Here is a 14,020-nt window from a genome sequence, read left to right as displayed (position 1 = left end):
GGGCTGTTTCAGTCGAGTGAGCCATGTGGAAGCCAGATTGTAGAGGGTCTAGGAGAGAATAGGTGTTGAGAAAATGGAGCAAACAAGAGAATACAAGACGTTCAAGGAGTTTAGAGGCAAAAGGCGAGGGGGCGACAGGTCTATAGTTAGACAGGTAGGGTCAAACTTGCTGTTTTTGAGTAATGGTATAACTGTTGCATGTTTGAAGGAGGAGAAAAAGGTACCAGAATAGAGGGAGGAGTTAAGTGTGAGCATAGGTTTTAGGAGATGGGAGGGAATGGGGTGAAGAGGGCGAGTGGTAGAGGGAGAAGAGGAGAGCAGCAGTGCCACATCCTCCTCTGTGACAGCGGAAAAAGAGTCAAGGAAGGCAGGAGGAAAGTTAGGAAGCGGTGTAGAGGAGGAAACAGAGGGGATGTTCTGACGTATGGATTCCACCTTTTCCTTAAAATAGTCAACAAAGTCCTGAGCTGAGATGGATGAAGAAGAAGAGGCAGCAGCTGAGGGTAGTCTGAGTAGAGAGTCAAAGACAGAGAAGAGTTGGGTGGGTTAGACTTGTGTGTGTTGATTTGTGAAGAAAAGTAGGTTGTTTAGCCCAAGAGAGGGCAGGGTTGAAACAGGATAGCATAAATTTGTAGTGAAGGAAGTCTGCGAGAGTATGAGATTTCCTCCAGAGGTGTTCATAGGAACTAGTGGAGGAACACAGCATGTGCGTGGGAATTTAGCCAGGGTTTGGGGTTAGAAGGGCGAGGACGGCAGAGAGAAAGCGGGACATATAGATCAAGAGAGGAGGATAAGGCTGCGTCCACGCTGCCGCTGACGGCGCTTAGCGCGGTCAGCACAAGAAATGCAAATCTGTCTGGCCACGCTCATGCCGTGCCCGTACGCCCTCGGGCGCTAGGCCCTTGCCGAGATAAATCAAACTGTCTTTCAGGTGCGCTGAAGGGTCACATGACCTCCTCAACCAATCAGCACCAGTCACTGCTCAGCCACGCCCCGGCGAAGGCCCCCGGCGAAGGCCCCCTGCTCGCGCTTGAAAAAACAAAATATGCCGGACAGGCGAGCGCTCATGCTTGGAGAGTTGGTGACGTCACCGCTCTCATGCATGAGCACGGTCAACGGCACAGTGGACACAGCTAAGGCAGAGTTGTTGTTCCTGACCAAGTTGTCAGGGTCTGGAGCAGAACTGAGAGAGGAGAGGGAGGAGCGTAAAGTGGAATCAAAAGCTGGTAGGTTAATAGAGTGCAGGTTTCTGCAGAAAAGAGGGGGAGATGGAGAAGGGGAGAAGCGAGAGAGAGAAAATGAGATGAGGTGATGATCAGAAATAGGAAAGGGGGAAATATAGAAATCCGAGAGAGAGAAGGTTTTAGTGAAAACCAGGTCTAGGTATTGGCCATCCTTGTGGGGGCTGGCTGCAGTCCACTGTTGAAGGCCAAGAAGAGGTTAGAGACAGAAAGCGGGAAGCCCAAGGGAGAGAGGGGTCATCAATGTGGCAGTTGAAGTCCCCAAGGAGAAAAACAGGGGTCGGAGGAGAGAAAGAAAGAGAAACAAAAACACAAAAGGTGCAAAAGAGAAGAAACAAAAAAGAAAAATCAATTATAATGCAAGAAAATGTATAAAATGCACAAATAACAATTACCAATAAACAGTTTACAATAAAAAGAGAGAGGGGAGATCACATAGATTTATACACCCACTCCTCAAAACCACATAACCCCACGAGGAATAAAAACCTGGAATAATCCAGGAAACCACAGGCTCACAGTCAGATTAAGGAACAAAGACAGGGGGGGGAGAGAGAAAAAAATCCGCAATGGTAAATATATGAGGCTTATTTTAGGGTTGGCGTCCTTGTGGAGATGGAGTAGCAGCTTCCGGTATCGTCGTCACAATCTCATGTCGCTGCGTGACGAACACATGTTTCGCGCCCAAATGGCGCTTCATCAGGTGTTGGCCTAAAAGATCCTGCAGCATATTTAAATAGTGACAGGGATATCCCCATGCACCATTCAGGATATGTATCAACACCTAATCAATAGAATCATAGGCAAGTTAATATCATGCCTCCCATTTTATTTTTTTATAAAATATTTTACCAGGAAGTAATACATTGAGAGTTGCTTCTCATTTTCAAGTATGTCCTGGGCACAGAGTTAAGACAAATAATACATGGTTACAAATACAGTTACATAAAGGAACAGGGTATACGTTATATACAAGACATTGCATGCACAGTTAAAGAAAATATATATTATGGGCATATGAAACAGTGACAGACCAGATTAAAATGTGAGACAGCCTTAGATTTGAAAGAACTTAAATTGGTGGTGGATGAGAGAGTCTCTGGTAGGTTGTTCCAGTTTTGGGGTGCACGGTAAGAGAAGGATGAACGTCCGGATACTTTGTTGAGCCTTGAGACCATGAACAGTCTTTTGCAGTCTGATCTCAGATAAGTGCTGCATGTGGTAGGGGTGAGGAGCTTGTTCAGATATCTGGGTAGCTTCCCCAGAAAGTATTTGAAGGCAAGACAGGAAAGGTGAACTTTGCGCCTAGACTCGAGTGATGACCAATCTAGTTCTTTGAGCATTTCGCAGTGATGTGTGTTGTAGTTGCATTGGAGAACAAAACGACAAATTGAATTGTAGAGTGTGTCAAGTTTGCTAAGGTGGGTTTGAGGTGCCGAGCCATATACTGTGTCTCCATAGTCAATAATTGTCATTAGCATCTGCTGTGCGATACGCTTTCTGACCAGGAGACTTAGGGAGGATTTGTTCCTATAAGAACCCCTAGTTTGGCATAGGTCTTGGTTGTCAGGGTATCAATGTGCATCCCGAATGTTAAGTCGGAGTCAAACCATATGCCCAGGTATTTAAAACTAGTGACAGGGGTTAGGGTGGTGCTCGCGTTGGTTCTAATCTGGAGCTCAGTCGCTGGAAGCTTTAAAAATGTAGTCTTGGTCCCAAATAACATTGTTACAGTCTTATCAGTGTTTAAAAACAGTTTGTTTTGGGAAATCCCGTTTTCGAGTCTCAAAAAGTCAGACTGAAGTATGTGTTGAAGGTCAGAGAGGCTATGGCTGTGTGCATATAGGATTGTGTCATCTGCATACATGTGTATTGAGGCTTCCTTACAAGTTGTGGGAAGATCATTAATGAACACTGAGAAGAGTAGGGGCCCCAGAACAGAGCCTTGCGGGACACCACAGGTGATGTCCAGGGGTTTGGAGTTAGAGCCTGAGATGGACACATGTTGGGATCTACCTTATAGGTAGGACTGAAACCAGTTTAAAGCATGCTTCCCTATTCCAGAGCTCTGGAGTTTAAGCAGGATAGCTTGATCAACAGTATCAAAAGCCTCTGCAAAATCTAGGAATACTGCACCAGTGAGTTGTCCCCGTTCCATTCCACACTGGATTTCATTGCAAACTTTTAGCAGGGTAGTTATGCTGTTGTACCCTCAGGTCATCATTAGCTCTGTTTGGGTTTTCCAGGGGGAAGGTTATATTTGTAATATTTCATTTTGATACAGCCTGCTCCCTTCTGCCTATGTAGCCTTTCCCCTACTTCCCATCACATCCAGCGAGCTCTGTGTGTCCTCCCTCTGCTCAGGGAAACCCTGTCCCGGCGCTACCATTCCTCCGAAGAGGAGGGGAGGGGGGAGACTGCGAGCGCCCGAAAACAAATAATTCATTACCGACGTCACCCATTGCCACAAGCGAAAGTTATATTTTGCTGGGCGGCGGCGGCGTGGGTTTCCGGCCATTTGATTGGTTCAAGGGCCATCACATGACACGACAGCCCTTGAAAAATCTAATTTTGCAGGCTACCAGTTTTCGCAACGGCACTCCGTCACTTTGTCACGTCGCGCTTACTATAAGCGCACGCGGCGGCGGCGGCAATGCATTTGTTTTCGGGCGACGTCGCGTCACCGGCACTATAAGCGCAGAGACTGCATGTGCACTCTCTGCTTTTTATTCTCCTGCTTTAATAGTATGATACCCTCCTTCTCAGTATCAGAGACATCAAGGTCATGCTGCCTTCCTCAGAGGTTTGATATCTGGGGCCCCCACTGAGAGGGTCTAGTTATCCACAGTGATCAGAAATGGTTTTATGTGTAAAATGTATTTTGAATGTTCTTTTTTGTTTTGTTTTAAACGTGTATATATTTTTTGTTAATTTATAAAAACACATTTGTCTAATAGAGATATTGGGCATTAGTCTAGAAAGGGGGCGGAGGTAGGGGATGTGGGTGATGGCGGTAGTTGCCCCGGGAGGGTGGTTAAGCTTCCCATGGGAGGGGATGGTGAGCCTCTCAGCACCCACCCCTTCACAGAAGCCTAACCACCCTCCCCGGGGCAACTATCGCCATCAGCCACATCCCCTACCTCCGCCCCCTTTCTAGACTAATGCCCAATATCTCTATTAGACAAACGTTTAAAACAAAATAGAACATTCAAAATACATTTTACACATAAAAATATTTCTAATCACTGTGGATAAATAGGTCCTCTCAATGGGGGGCCCAGATATCCACATTGGCGATAAATGGTAGCCCAGTAATAAATAAATGCATCAACAATATTAAATACATTAATAATCCCCCCTTCATTAACTCAGTGACTAAGGATTTGAAGGATCTGAAAAGATTTCTGCCACTATAATTGGTGTTTTGCAACTAGTGAGATTTCCTTTTAAATCGTTAAATATTATGATCCACTTTAAATGTATGATCCACTACATCTACTCCCCCGACCCTAATGCTGCACATGTTGTGCTAAACTAAACCAAAAAGTGCTCTTGGCGCAAAGTGACCAAACCATACAGTGAAATGTGCAAATAAACCCAGTGAAAGATTAACACTGAAAACACATAATACTGTCACTCCATAATCAGGGATCCTCTGGTTCATGGACTCCTTGTTGTCCTCATATGAAGAAGACACAAAAGCAAAGGGTATATAGTGCATTAACATTTTACTGAAAGTAACAAACAACACAGAGGGGAAAGGAAAAAAACTCACACTTTCCCTGCTGGTATGTAAGCAAGAAGTGACTTTGGGCGCACTTCAACCCTCCCGGATGAACTGCTCGGCGTGCAAGTACTCACGTGTACCGATCTCCCCCGCAGCGTCTCTCACCCGTGATCGCAGTACCCCCGTCTATTCGGCACATAACAGCCGCCTCAGCCAATCAGGATCTCACAAAGAGTAGTGTAGGGTTGATACGGTGGCCTCAAACAGTCAAATGGCCCAACGCGTTTCGTCATACGACTTCTTCTGGGGTCATGCTTACTGCTCTCTATGGTATACCTTTATACCGAACTAACCATCATAGAAAAACGAACACAGCTGTTCAATTTAAAAACGAATCCAATAGCACTAATGCTTATTCTAATTACAGAGTGCTAAGCTTCAAGTGCACAGCTTCTCCTGATTAGGTTAATTTAGTAGTAATCACATAAAATGTTTATACAATATTCATAAAATACACCCACAAAACTTTAATACAATATTTAAAATGTTAAAAATAACATTGAAAACTAAAATGTTAAAAATAAACTTGGACATGGAAAGTATGTTGTATAAACCCTATACAGTACTAAACATCCTTTCCACACATAAATACTATATATATTTCAAATAGCAAATATATAGAGAAATATAGGAAGAAAATGCTGAAATAGATGAATAGTGAAAGCAGGGATTATTCACAGAAACACAAAATAACAGCATAACTTTTTCTCTTGATGATTCAATGATATATCCTGGAACCTTTTAAATAACAGTAAGGGGAAATTGAATGGCTAATGTATGGTAGGGATCTTGAACAAGAGAATATAAAAAAAATATATAGAAAGGTTAAAAAAATTAAATAAATAATTAAAAAAAAATCTAGAATGTTTACTAATTAAAACATTCTATAAAAAATAGGTATATAAAAGGGACAGATAAAACATTGATTCATCATGTAAGAAAGGCATTAATATCAAATTCTACATTCAGTCCTAGAGATCTCAAAGTTTTAATTTATGAATCCAAAGGCTTTCTTTTTGGGAGATAGATTGAACTCTATTACCTCCACGCCAATGTCTTGGAACAAAATCTATTCCAACAAATTTGAGACCTCCTGGATCTGAACCATGGTGATTTTTAAAATGTAGTGAAACATTATGTTACTATAGGCCCTTCTTTATATTTCTCACATGTTCTAAAATCTTAGTTTTCAATTTTCTTGTCGTGCGGCCCACATACTGTAGGCCGCACGGACATTCTAAAAGGTAAACTCCAAAATCAGTGCTGCAGTTTATCAAGCTTGAAATTGCAAAAACCACACCAGTTTGTTTAGAGGCAAAGTTCTTGCATTTATTGATGCCAAACTTACAGGCCACACAGTCTGTACAAGTGTCAAATCCCAAAGCATTCCTCTCCAACCATGTGGCCTGTTCAGTTGTATCCTCTATAACTGCCTTCACTTGTTTTGTTCTTAAAGCACTCGCGGCCAGTTTATCTTTTAAATTTGGGGCTCTGGTGAAAATGAGTTGAGGTTTATTTGGCAAAAACCTTTAAGGATATGATCTTGTTTTAAAATGGGTAAATGTCTTTTAATAATCCTCCTTATCTCATAAGATTTATTATTACACTGAGTAATAGAGGGGATGAAATTTTGCATATCTTTAGTCTTTTTTTTTCTGGGCTGTAGTAAATCTTTCCTATTTATTTTTGTTACCGCTTCTTTCACCCTATCTAATGTTTTAGAATGATGATCTTTTTCCAAGAATCTCTCCCTTAAAATGGTTGCCTATTCTTGATAAGTCTGATCGGAGGTACAATTCCTCCTGATTCTGCTTATTTGTCCCTTAGGGATATTATCCAACCATTTTATTCAAATGGAAACTGTTCTTATGTATGTACGTATTACAGTCAACAGACTTAAAATGGGTTTTACAGTTTACTTTACCTTCATGTACAAAAAGACTAAAAATTGAATCTCTTGTCTACTGATGTTATGAGTAAACCTGAGGTTCATCTGATTAACATTCAATAAATTCCAAAGCTGCTGACTCCTCCCCTTTCCAGACAAAGATGATGTCATCATTAAATCGGTACCAGAGGACCAGACCCGCACCGAGCGCATCGCCAACCCACACATGCCTCTCCTCCCATAGGCCCATGAATAGATTGGCATAGATCGGGGAGAATCTGGTACCCATGGCCGTACTACAGATTTGTACGTAATAGCGGTCATTAAAACAAAAATAATTGTTGGTCAAGATGTAGTTAATACCTTTAATAATGAAATCCGCTTGTTCTGTTGCCATCTCACTATCACGTTGGAGAAATTCTCTTACAGCTTCTATACCTTGCATATGGTTAATGCTTGTGTATAGATCTGTAGCATCTCACGTTACGAAGCAGTAGTCATCATGCTACTCCATTTGATCCAACAAGTTAATCATTTGCGTGGTGTCACGGATATAGGAGGGCAGTTTGACCACATACTTTTGTAAATATGGATTTATATATTCCAATAGATTTTGGGAAAGGAAATTGATCCCTGAAATAATTGGTCTCCTTGGGGGATTCTTTAAACATTAGTGAATCTTAGGGATAAAGTAAAAAATGGGTAACTTAGGAAGTCTATTAAAAAGATAATTAAATTCAAAATTAATTAAAATGCCTAGTTCTTTGCCTTCTGAAAGATTTTTTTCTAATTTCTTCTTATATGCAAAGGTGGGGGTCATTTAGGAGGACTTGACACGTTTTAATATCCTCCAGGATCCTCTGCGCTACTTGTTAATAGTAATTAGTACTCATAATTACAGTCCCCCACCCTTGTCAGGCTGTTTTATAACAATTTCCTTATTGGCATGTAATTGTTTTAAAGCCAGATTTTCTTTCACTGTTGAATTGAATCTTACTCTTTCTTTATGTTTTTCAATTTTTTTTTCAAAATCGTTAGCAACCATCTGATGAAATGTATCCACAAAGTTTCCTTTAAAGTGGTAGGGAAAGAAGGTGAATTTAGGTTTAAGTTTTGAATGTATAAACCTATCCTCCACCACTGTCTCCCTCTCTCTGCTTTGTTGAGGAGGCTCCAAATTTTGTTTATGGAAATATCTTTAGTGCCAACTTTCGCAAAAACTTGCTGGCATCAATAAACAGCTTAAATGTATTTGGTCCCAGTGAGGGTGCACAATTTAAACCCTTACTGAGTACTGCAGTTTGATCAACTATTAATGTAGTGTCACTTAAATTGAAAATACCAGTGGGTGTAGCTATTTTCTCTTCTGTACGCTGCCCACTTCCTCCTCTTGTACCTCTTCTTTTTCACCTCAACAGGGATGCTACCTGAGACACATCTCAAAGGTGAGAAGCGGTTCTAGTGGAATCACTTTTCATTTTTGATCTTCTTTGCAATTGTTTAGTCTCTGGTCTAGTATTTCTCCTGTCCCTAAAAAAAATAGACGATTCGGATTCCTTTCTACCCATATCACACTTTTAATTTTTTCTTTGAAAGTGTGGTTTTGGGTTCTCAAACCTCGTGTTTGCCTCCTTAGGACCTCCAAAATCTTTCTTGTCATCCCACCTTTGCTGAAATCTTGAATCAGGTCTAGGTGGGTGACTAAAATGTTTAAAAGATTCTAGGTTTAAAATATTTCTCTTGTTCACTATCCCGTCTTCCATATCTATAGTTCTGTTGATCACCATATCTATAGTTCTGTTGTTGATCATATGACCTATCCCTAGAGTGGTTACCATAATCTCTTCTTTCATATGGTATATAGCCATTATCTCTTGTATTAGGATTTGCTGTGTTAAAATTCATTATTTTTGGTTTAAAATCTCTCAATCCTGGTTTCCCATACTGTAATATCTAGGAAGAAAAATGTCCCACTTTGGTCTGTTTCTGTTGTATTCCAGTACACTGTGGTTCACTATATATTCCACTACTCTTAAAGCTGCAGTTCAGTCAATATCCTGCATGTGTGTTTTTTTTTTAATAAATCAGTTCTGTAGTAAGAAAAAATACTTTTAGCATTTTCTGTTTTTAAAAAAACAACTTTGAAAGACCAATTTTCTTGTATTCTATTTTAACAGCCATTTGCTAAGGCACTGCCCCTTCATGTCCTGTCACAAGCCCTGGCACACACCCCTTTGTCAGCCCTGCCCTCCCTCTAGCACATGTCAGTGCAGGAGTGCTCATGAATATTCATGAGCTTCCACTGACGGACTGAAGCAGAATATAAACAGATCCCTTCACTAATTATGTCACCAAATTTCGACCTATCAATACATGGAGAACGAATTGACCTGCAGCTATACAGTTCTTTAGGTAATTAGAGATTGCACACATAAAACTATTGAAGTAAAAAAATAAATTAAAAAAAAAAAAAAAAAGACTGAACTGCAGCTTTAAGTGTCTGGAGTTGTGGATCGCTTTTAGTGCTACTTTTTGACAAAGTTCTAACTTGATTCTATGCGTAATCCCCCCCGTCTCTTTTGAACTTCTTCTGTTTTATTGCTATAATATTACCTTCCAGACTCTCAATCCAAGATTGTATTTCTTTATCCCTTATTTTAAATTGCTCTAAATCAGCAAATGGTTCCAAGGTTTCTTTTAATTCATTGACTTTGCTATCTATTCTGTTTAGTCTCCCCTTGTGGTGAGCTATAATCAATCTCATCAATTCAAACGAACAATTATTTAACACCTTGTTTCAAGATCACAAAAAGGTGGGGTCATCCAAATCAAAAGTGGTTGTTTTAAAAATCTAAGACCTCTAGAGATAAGTTCAGATTGCAAATATTTTTCCAAAGTGACCATATCCCATAGTTTGCGAGTTTCTGTGATCAATAATTTATCCAATGTAATTAGACTCTCTGTCATACAATCCATGTCTCTCTCTACTTAAGAGTCCTGTTCCCCTGAGAATATCAGATCTAAATTAAAATATTTGCTGTTTCTTTTAGAGAACAGTGATGTGTACTGATCTTCCTGTAACGCGTAGCGCACAACAAACGAAGCGGGACCGCGGTGCTGAGGCAGGGACTTGAGATACGCGGGCGCGCCTAGAGTGTAGAGTAGTCGTACAGGCCAGGTCAGGATTATAGATAGTAGAGTAGTTGAGGTACTTGCCAGGTTTAGGAGTGTAGAGTTGCGGATCGTCGGTGTGCGTAGCCAGGTTCAGGATTGGAGAGTATCGGATCGTCGGAGTACTTAGCCAAGGTCAGGAGAGGAGCCAGGAGAATGGTCAAACAAGCCGGTTCAGGAGTAGAGAGAGGCGGAGTCCAAGGTACAAGCAAAGTTCAGGCGCCGGTATCTCTTTTTATTTTAAGCAGAGTTCAGGCAACAAGTGGTTAACAGCAACAGGGTCAGGCAAGGTTCAGGAACTAGATGTGCAAGGCACGGCATCACAATGACTATGCTCAGCAAAGGTAAGCTGAAAGTGCAGGGTATATAAAGGAGGAGGCTCCATTAGCAAGCAGGGGTGGAACCAGGAAGTGGATCCTCACAGGCTGCTGGTGCACGCAGGTGTGTCCAATGATGCAGCCGATCAGGTAGGAGGTTGCTTGCAGCCCGCACGTGTCACAGGGTTCAAAGGGCGGGACTTAAAGTGTGTGATACTCGCACGCCGATTCTGCGAGACATCAGAGCGGGGGCGGAGACTGGAGTGCGCGTCACTGCCCGCTGGTCTTGTTTATCAACAGAGCGGGGGCGGAGCCTACCACGCGCGTCAGCGGGGAGACTAGACGAGCGCCCGCGACGTACAGTCAGGCGAGGGGCGGGATCAGAGACCGCAGAAGGCGGGACAGACTGCACTGGGTCCGCGCACGCGTCACAGGACCTGAGGACTGCGCTATTTGGGTGTCTGTGACCGAAGGGCCAGTAAGGTGAGGAGATGGTTCTTGAACACCAGGACGGCGAATCCTTACACTTCCAAAGTGTCAGTGCAAAATGTGTATAGTCCGTGTTACAAAATCCCGAATGCAATTGTGAACAATAAATAAATACAAATATTAATGCGAAAATATAAACATACTTAATATAGCAATAATATCAATAATATAAGTGCAGTTATTAACATAGGTAAAGTCAGTGAAGCAAAATATAAAGCACAACAAATAATATGATATAGTCCAGCTGCTACCTGAACACCAGCGGGTTCCCCAAACCGCAACTCTAACAAACCTAAACCAAAAAGTGCTCCTGGCGCAAAGTGACCAAAACATACAGTGAAATGTGCAAATAAACCCAGTGAAAGATTAACATTGAAAACACATAATACTGTCCACTCCATATGCAGGGATCCTCTGGTTCATGTATTCCTTGTTGTCCTCATATGAAGAAGACACAAAAGCAAAGGATATAGTGCATTAACATTTTACTGAAAGTAACAAACAACACAGAGTTATAAATACATCAACCATATTAAAATACATTAATAACCCCCCTTGATTACCTCAGTGACTGAGGATTTGAAGGATCTGAAAAGATTTCTGCCACTTTGATTGGTGTTTTGCAACTAGTGAGATTTCCTTTTAAATCGTTTAAATATTATGATCCACTTTAAATGTATAATCCACTACATCTACTCTCCCGACCCTAATGCTGCACATGTTGTGCTAAACCCTTAATTTTTACAATGTACATCTACAGTTTACTTTCATCCTGAACTTTTTGTGATACGCCAACTTACCTCTCCTGCATGACCTTTTGTAAGACCGTTTCTGTAACAGTGACTTTTTTGTCTCGTCTAGTACAAAGACAAGCTCCAATAATCCACCCATGCCAACACTGCAAGGTTGCTTTTAGCAGTAAGGATTACCTCCTCAAACATCTGAAGTTCAAACACCCAAATGAGTATATGGAAAAGATGAGGACAGAACAATCATGCAACATTCCAATAAATATGACAGAAAATGCATCTTTCAACCAGTCAAGGCAATTAATAAACAATGTAACTGCTTCTCATTCCAAAAGATATATATTAGCAGCTGCCAAAGGAAAAGATCTTGGAGAAAGTGGGAAGAGTCTGACTTGGTTATCAGACCAGAACCTACAGAAGAGGACACACACAGGGGAGAAACCGCATGAATGTGAGGAATGTGGGAAAGGATTTAGTGACTTATCCAACCTGAGAAGACACAAGAGGATGCACACAGGGGAGAGACCACATGTATGTGGGGAATGTGGGAAGGGATTTAGTGACTTATCCAGCCTGAACACCCACAAGAGGACACACACAGGGGAGAGACCGCATGTATGTGGGGAATGTGGAAAGGGATTTTTTCAGTTATCCCACCTGAACACACACACGATGACACATACAGGGGAGAGACCGCATGTGTGTGGGGAATGTGGGAAGGGATTTTGTCGATTATCCCACCTGAACATACACAAGAGGACACACACAGGGGAGAGACCACATGTATGTGGGGAATGTGGGAAGGGATTTAGTGACGTATCCAGCCTAAAAACCCACAAGAGGACACACACAGGGGAGAGACCGCATGTATGTGGGGAATGTGGGAAGGGATTTAGTGACTTATCCAGCCTGAGAAGACACAAGAGGACACACACAGGGGAGAGACCGCATGTATGTGGGGAATGTGGGAAGGGATTTAGTCATTTATCCAGCCTGGACATACACAAGAGGACACATACAGGGGAGAGACCGCATGTATGTGGGGAATGTGGGATGGGATTTAGTGTGTCATTCAGCCTGAACACACACAAGAGGACACATACAGGGGAGAGACCGTATGTATGTGGGGAATGTGGGAAGGGATTTTGTCAGTTATCCCACCTGAACATACACAAGAGGACACACACAGGGGAGAGACCACATGTATGTGGGGAATGTGGGAAGGGATTTAGTGACTTATCCAGCCTGAACACCCACAAGAGGACACACACAGGGGAGAGACCGCATGTATGTGGGGAATGTGGGAAGGTATTTCGTCATTTATCCAGCCTGAATATGCACAAGAGGACACACACAGGGGAGAGACCGCATGTATGTGGGGAATGTGGGAAGGGATTTAGTGTGTCATCCACCTTGGACACACACAAGAGGACACACACGGGGGAGAGACCGCATGTATGTGGGGAATGTGGGAAGGGATTTAGTGTGTCATCCACCCTGAGCACTCACAAGAGGACACACACAGGGGAGAGACCGCATGTATGTGGGGAATGTGGGAAGGGATTTAGTCAATTATCCAGCCTGAGGAGACACAATAGGATACACACAGGGGAGAGACCACATGTATGTGGGGAATGTGGAAAGGGATTTAGTCGGTTATCCCACCTGACCATGCACAAAAGGACACACACAGAGGAGAGACCTATCTCTAAAGCCAGGCATGTTTAGGGATAACCAGCTACTAAGACGCTCACATATAAGTGCACACGTGTATCTGTGTTACGCTAAATCTCAATGAAAAGTGACTTTAACTTATGTTGCATAAAACGAGCATTTTTAAAGGATAAAAAGTTATAACTTTTTAAATACAGGTTATTTTTATCATTCTTATTGTAGTTTTATTTAAAGAAAAATATTGTTCTTAACAATGTTTTATATTTCTATGCTGTTGGCTCTAATAAAATGTGCATTTCCAATTATGCTGAAGCGGTCTGCAGTCTCACTTAGCTTTGAATCGTAATATTTTTGCCGCGACCAATTAGCTGCAGCCAGCCCTCCGCCACCAGTCGCTTCTAATGTAAGTTATATTACTATTTAGGGGCCTAATTTTGTTTTTTTTTTGCGGTTATGGGGTCGGGGTGGGGGGTGGGGTTTACGCTCAGGGCTTGAAGTAGGGGGTTTTATGGTATCTACTGTCTAATAGATCCCAGCATTGAAGATGACATCAATTGCCATTTATGCTCATGTCCATGTCTGTTTGTTTGTTTTATTTATGCAGTTAAATATATCCAGTGCCCATATACTTTTAGGCTTATTTTTGGAGGCAGGATATTTTCTGACCTCATTTTGAGGATTTTAAGAAATACAATAGCATTGTA

General features: G+C 41.9%; 1 protein-coding gene across 8 annotated transcripts in view; it reads left to right on the top strand.

The window, feature by feature from the left end:
• LOC142466770 (uncharacterized) overlaps window positions 1–14,020 on the top strand; it is a 616,011-nt gene that overhangs the window by 308,226 nt on the left and 293,765 nt on the right. For 2 of the 8 annotated variants that reach the window (XM_075572165.1, XM_075572164.1), the window contains 2 exons: window positions 10,705–10,887; window positions 11,755–13,628. The exons of 4 other annotated variants lie outside the window; for them this stretch is intronic. In XM_075572165.1, coding sequence (XP_075428280.1) covers window positions 11,862–13,370 — 1,509 coding nt within the window. In that variant the 5' untranslated portion in view covers window positions 10,705–10,887; window positions 11,755–11,861 and the 3' untranslated portion in view covers window positions 13,371–13,628. Of the gene's footprint in view, window positions 1–10,704; window positions 10,888–11,754; window positions 13,629–14,020 lie in introns of those variants that run through there. 2 more of the 8 variants (XM_075572166.1, XM_075572167.1) reach the window with 1 other exon arrangement.

The sequence above is a fragment of the Ascaphus truei genome, chromosome 15 (assembly GCF_040206685.1).
Source record: "Ascaphus truei isolate aAscTru1 chromosome 15, aAscTru1.hap1, whole genome shotgun sequence".
Lineage (NCBI taxonomy): Eukaryota > Metazoa > Chordata > Amphibia > Anura > Ascaphidae > Ascaphus > Ascaphus truei.
Note: the sequence above shows the minus strand (reverse complement) of the source record. Positions and strands in the feature narration are given on the sequence as shown.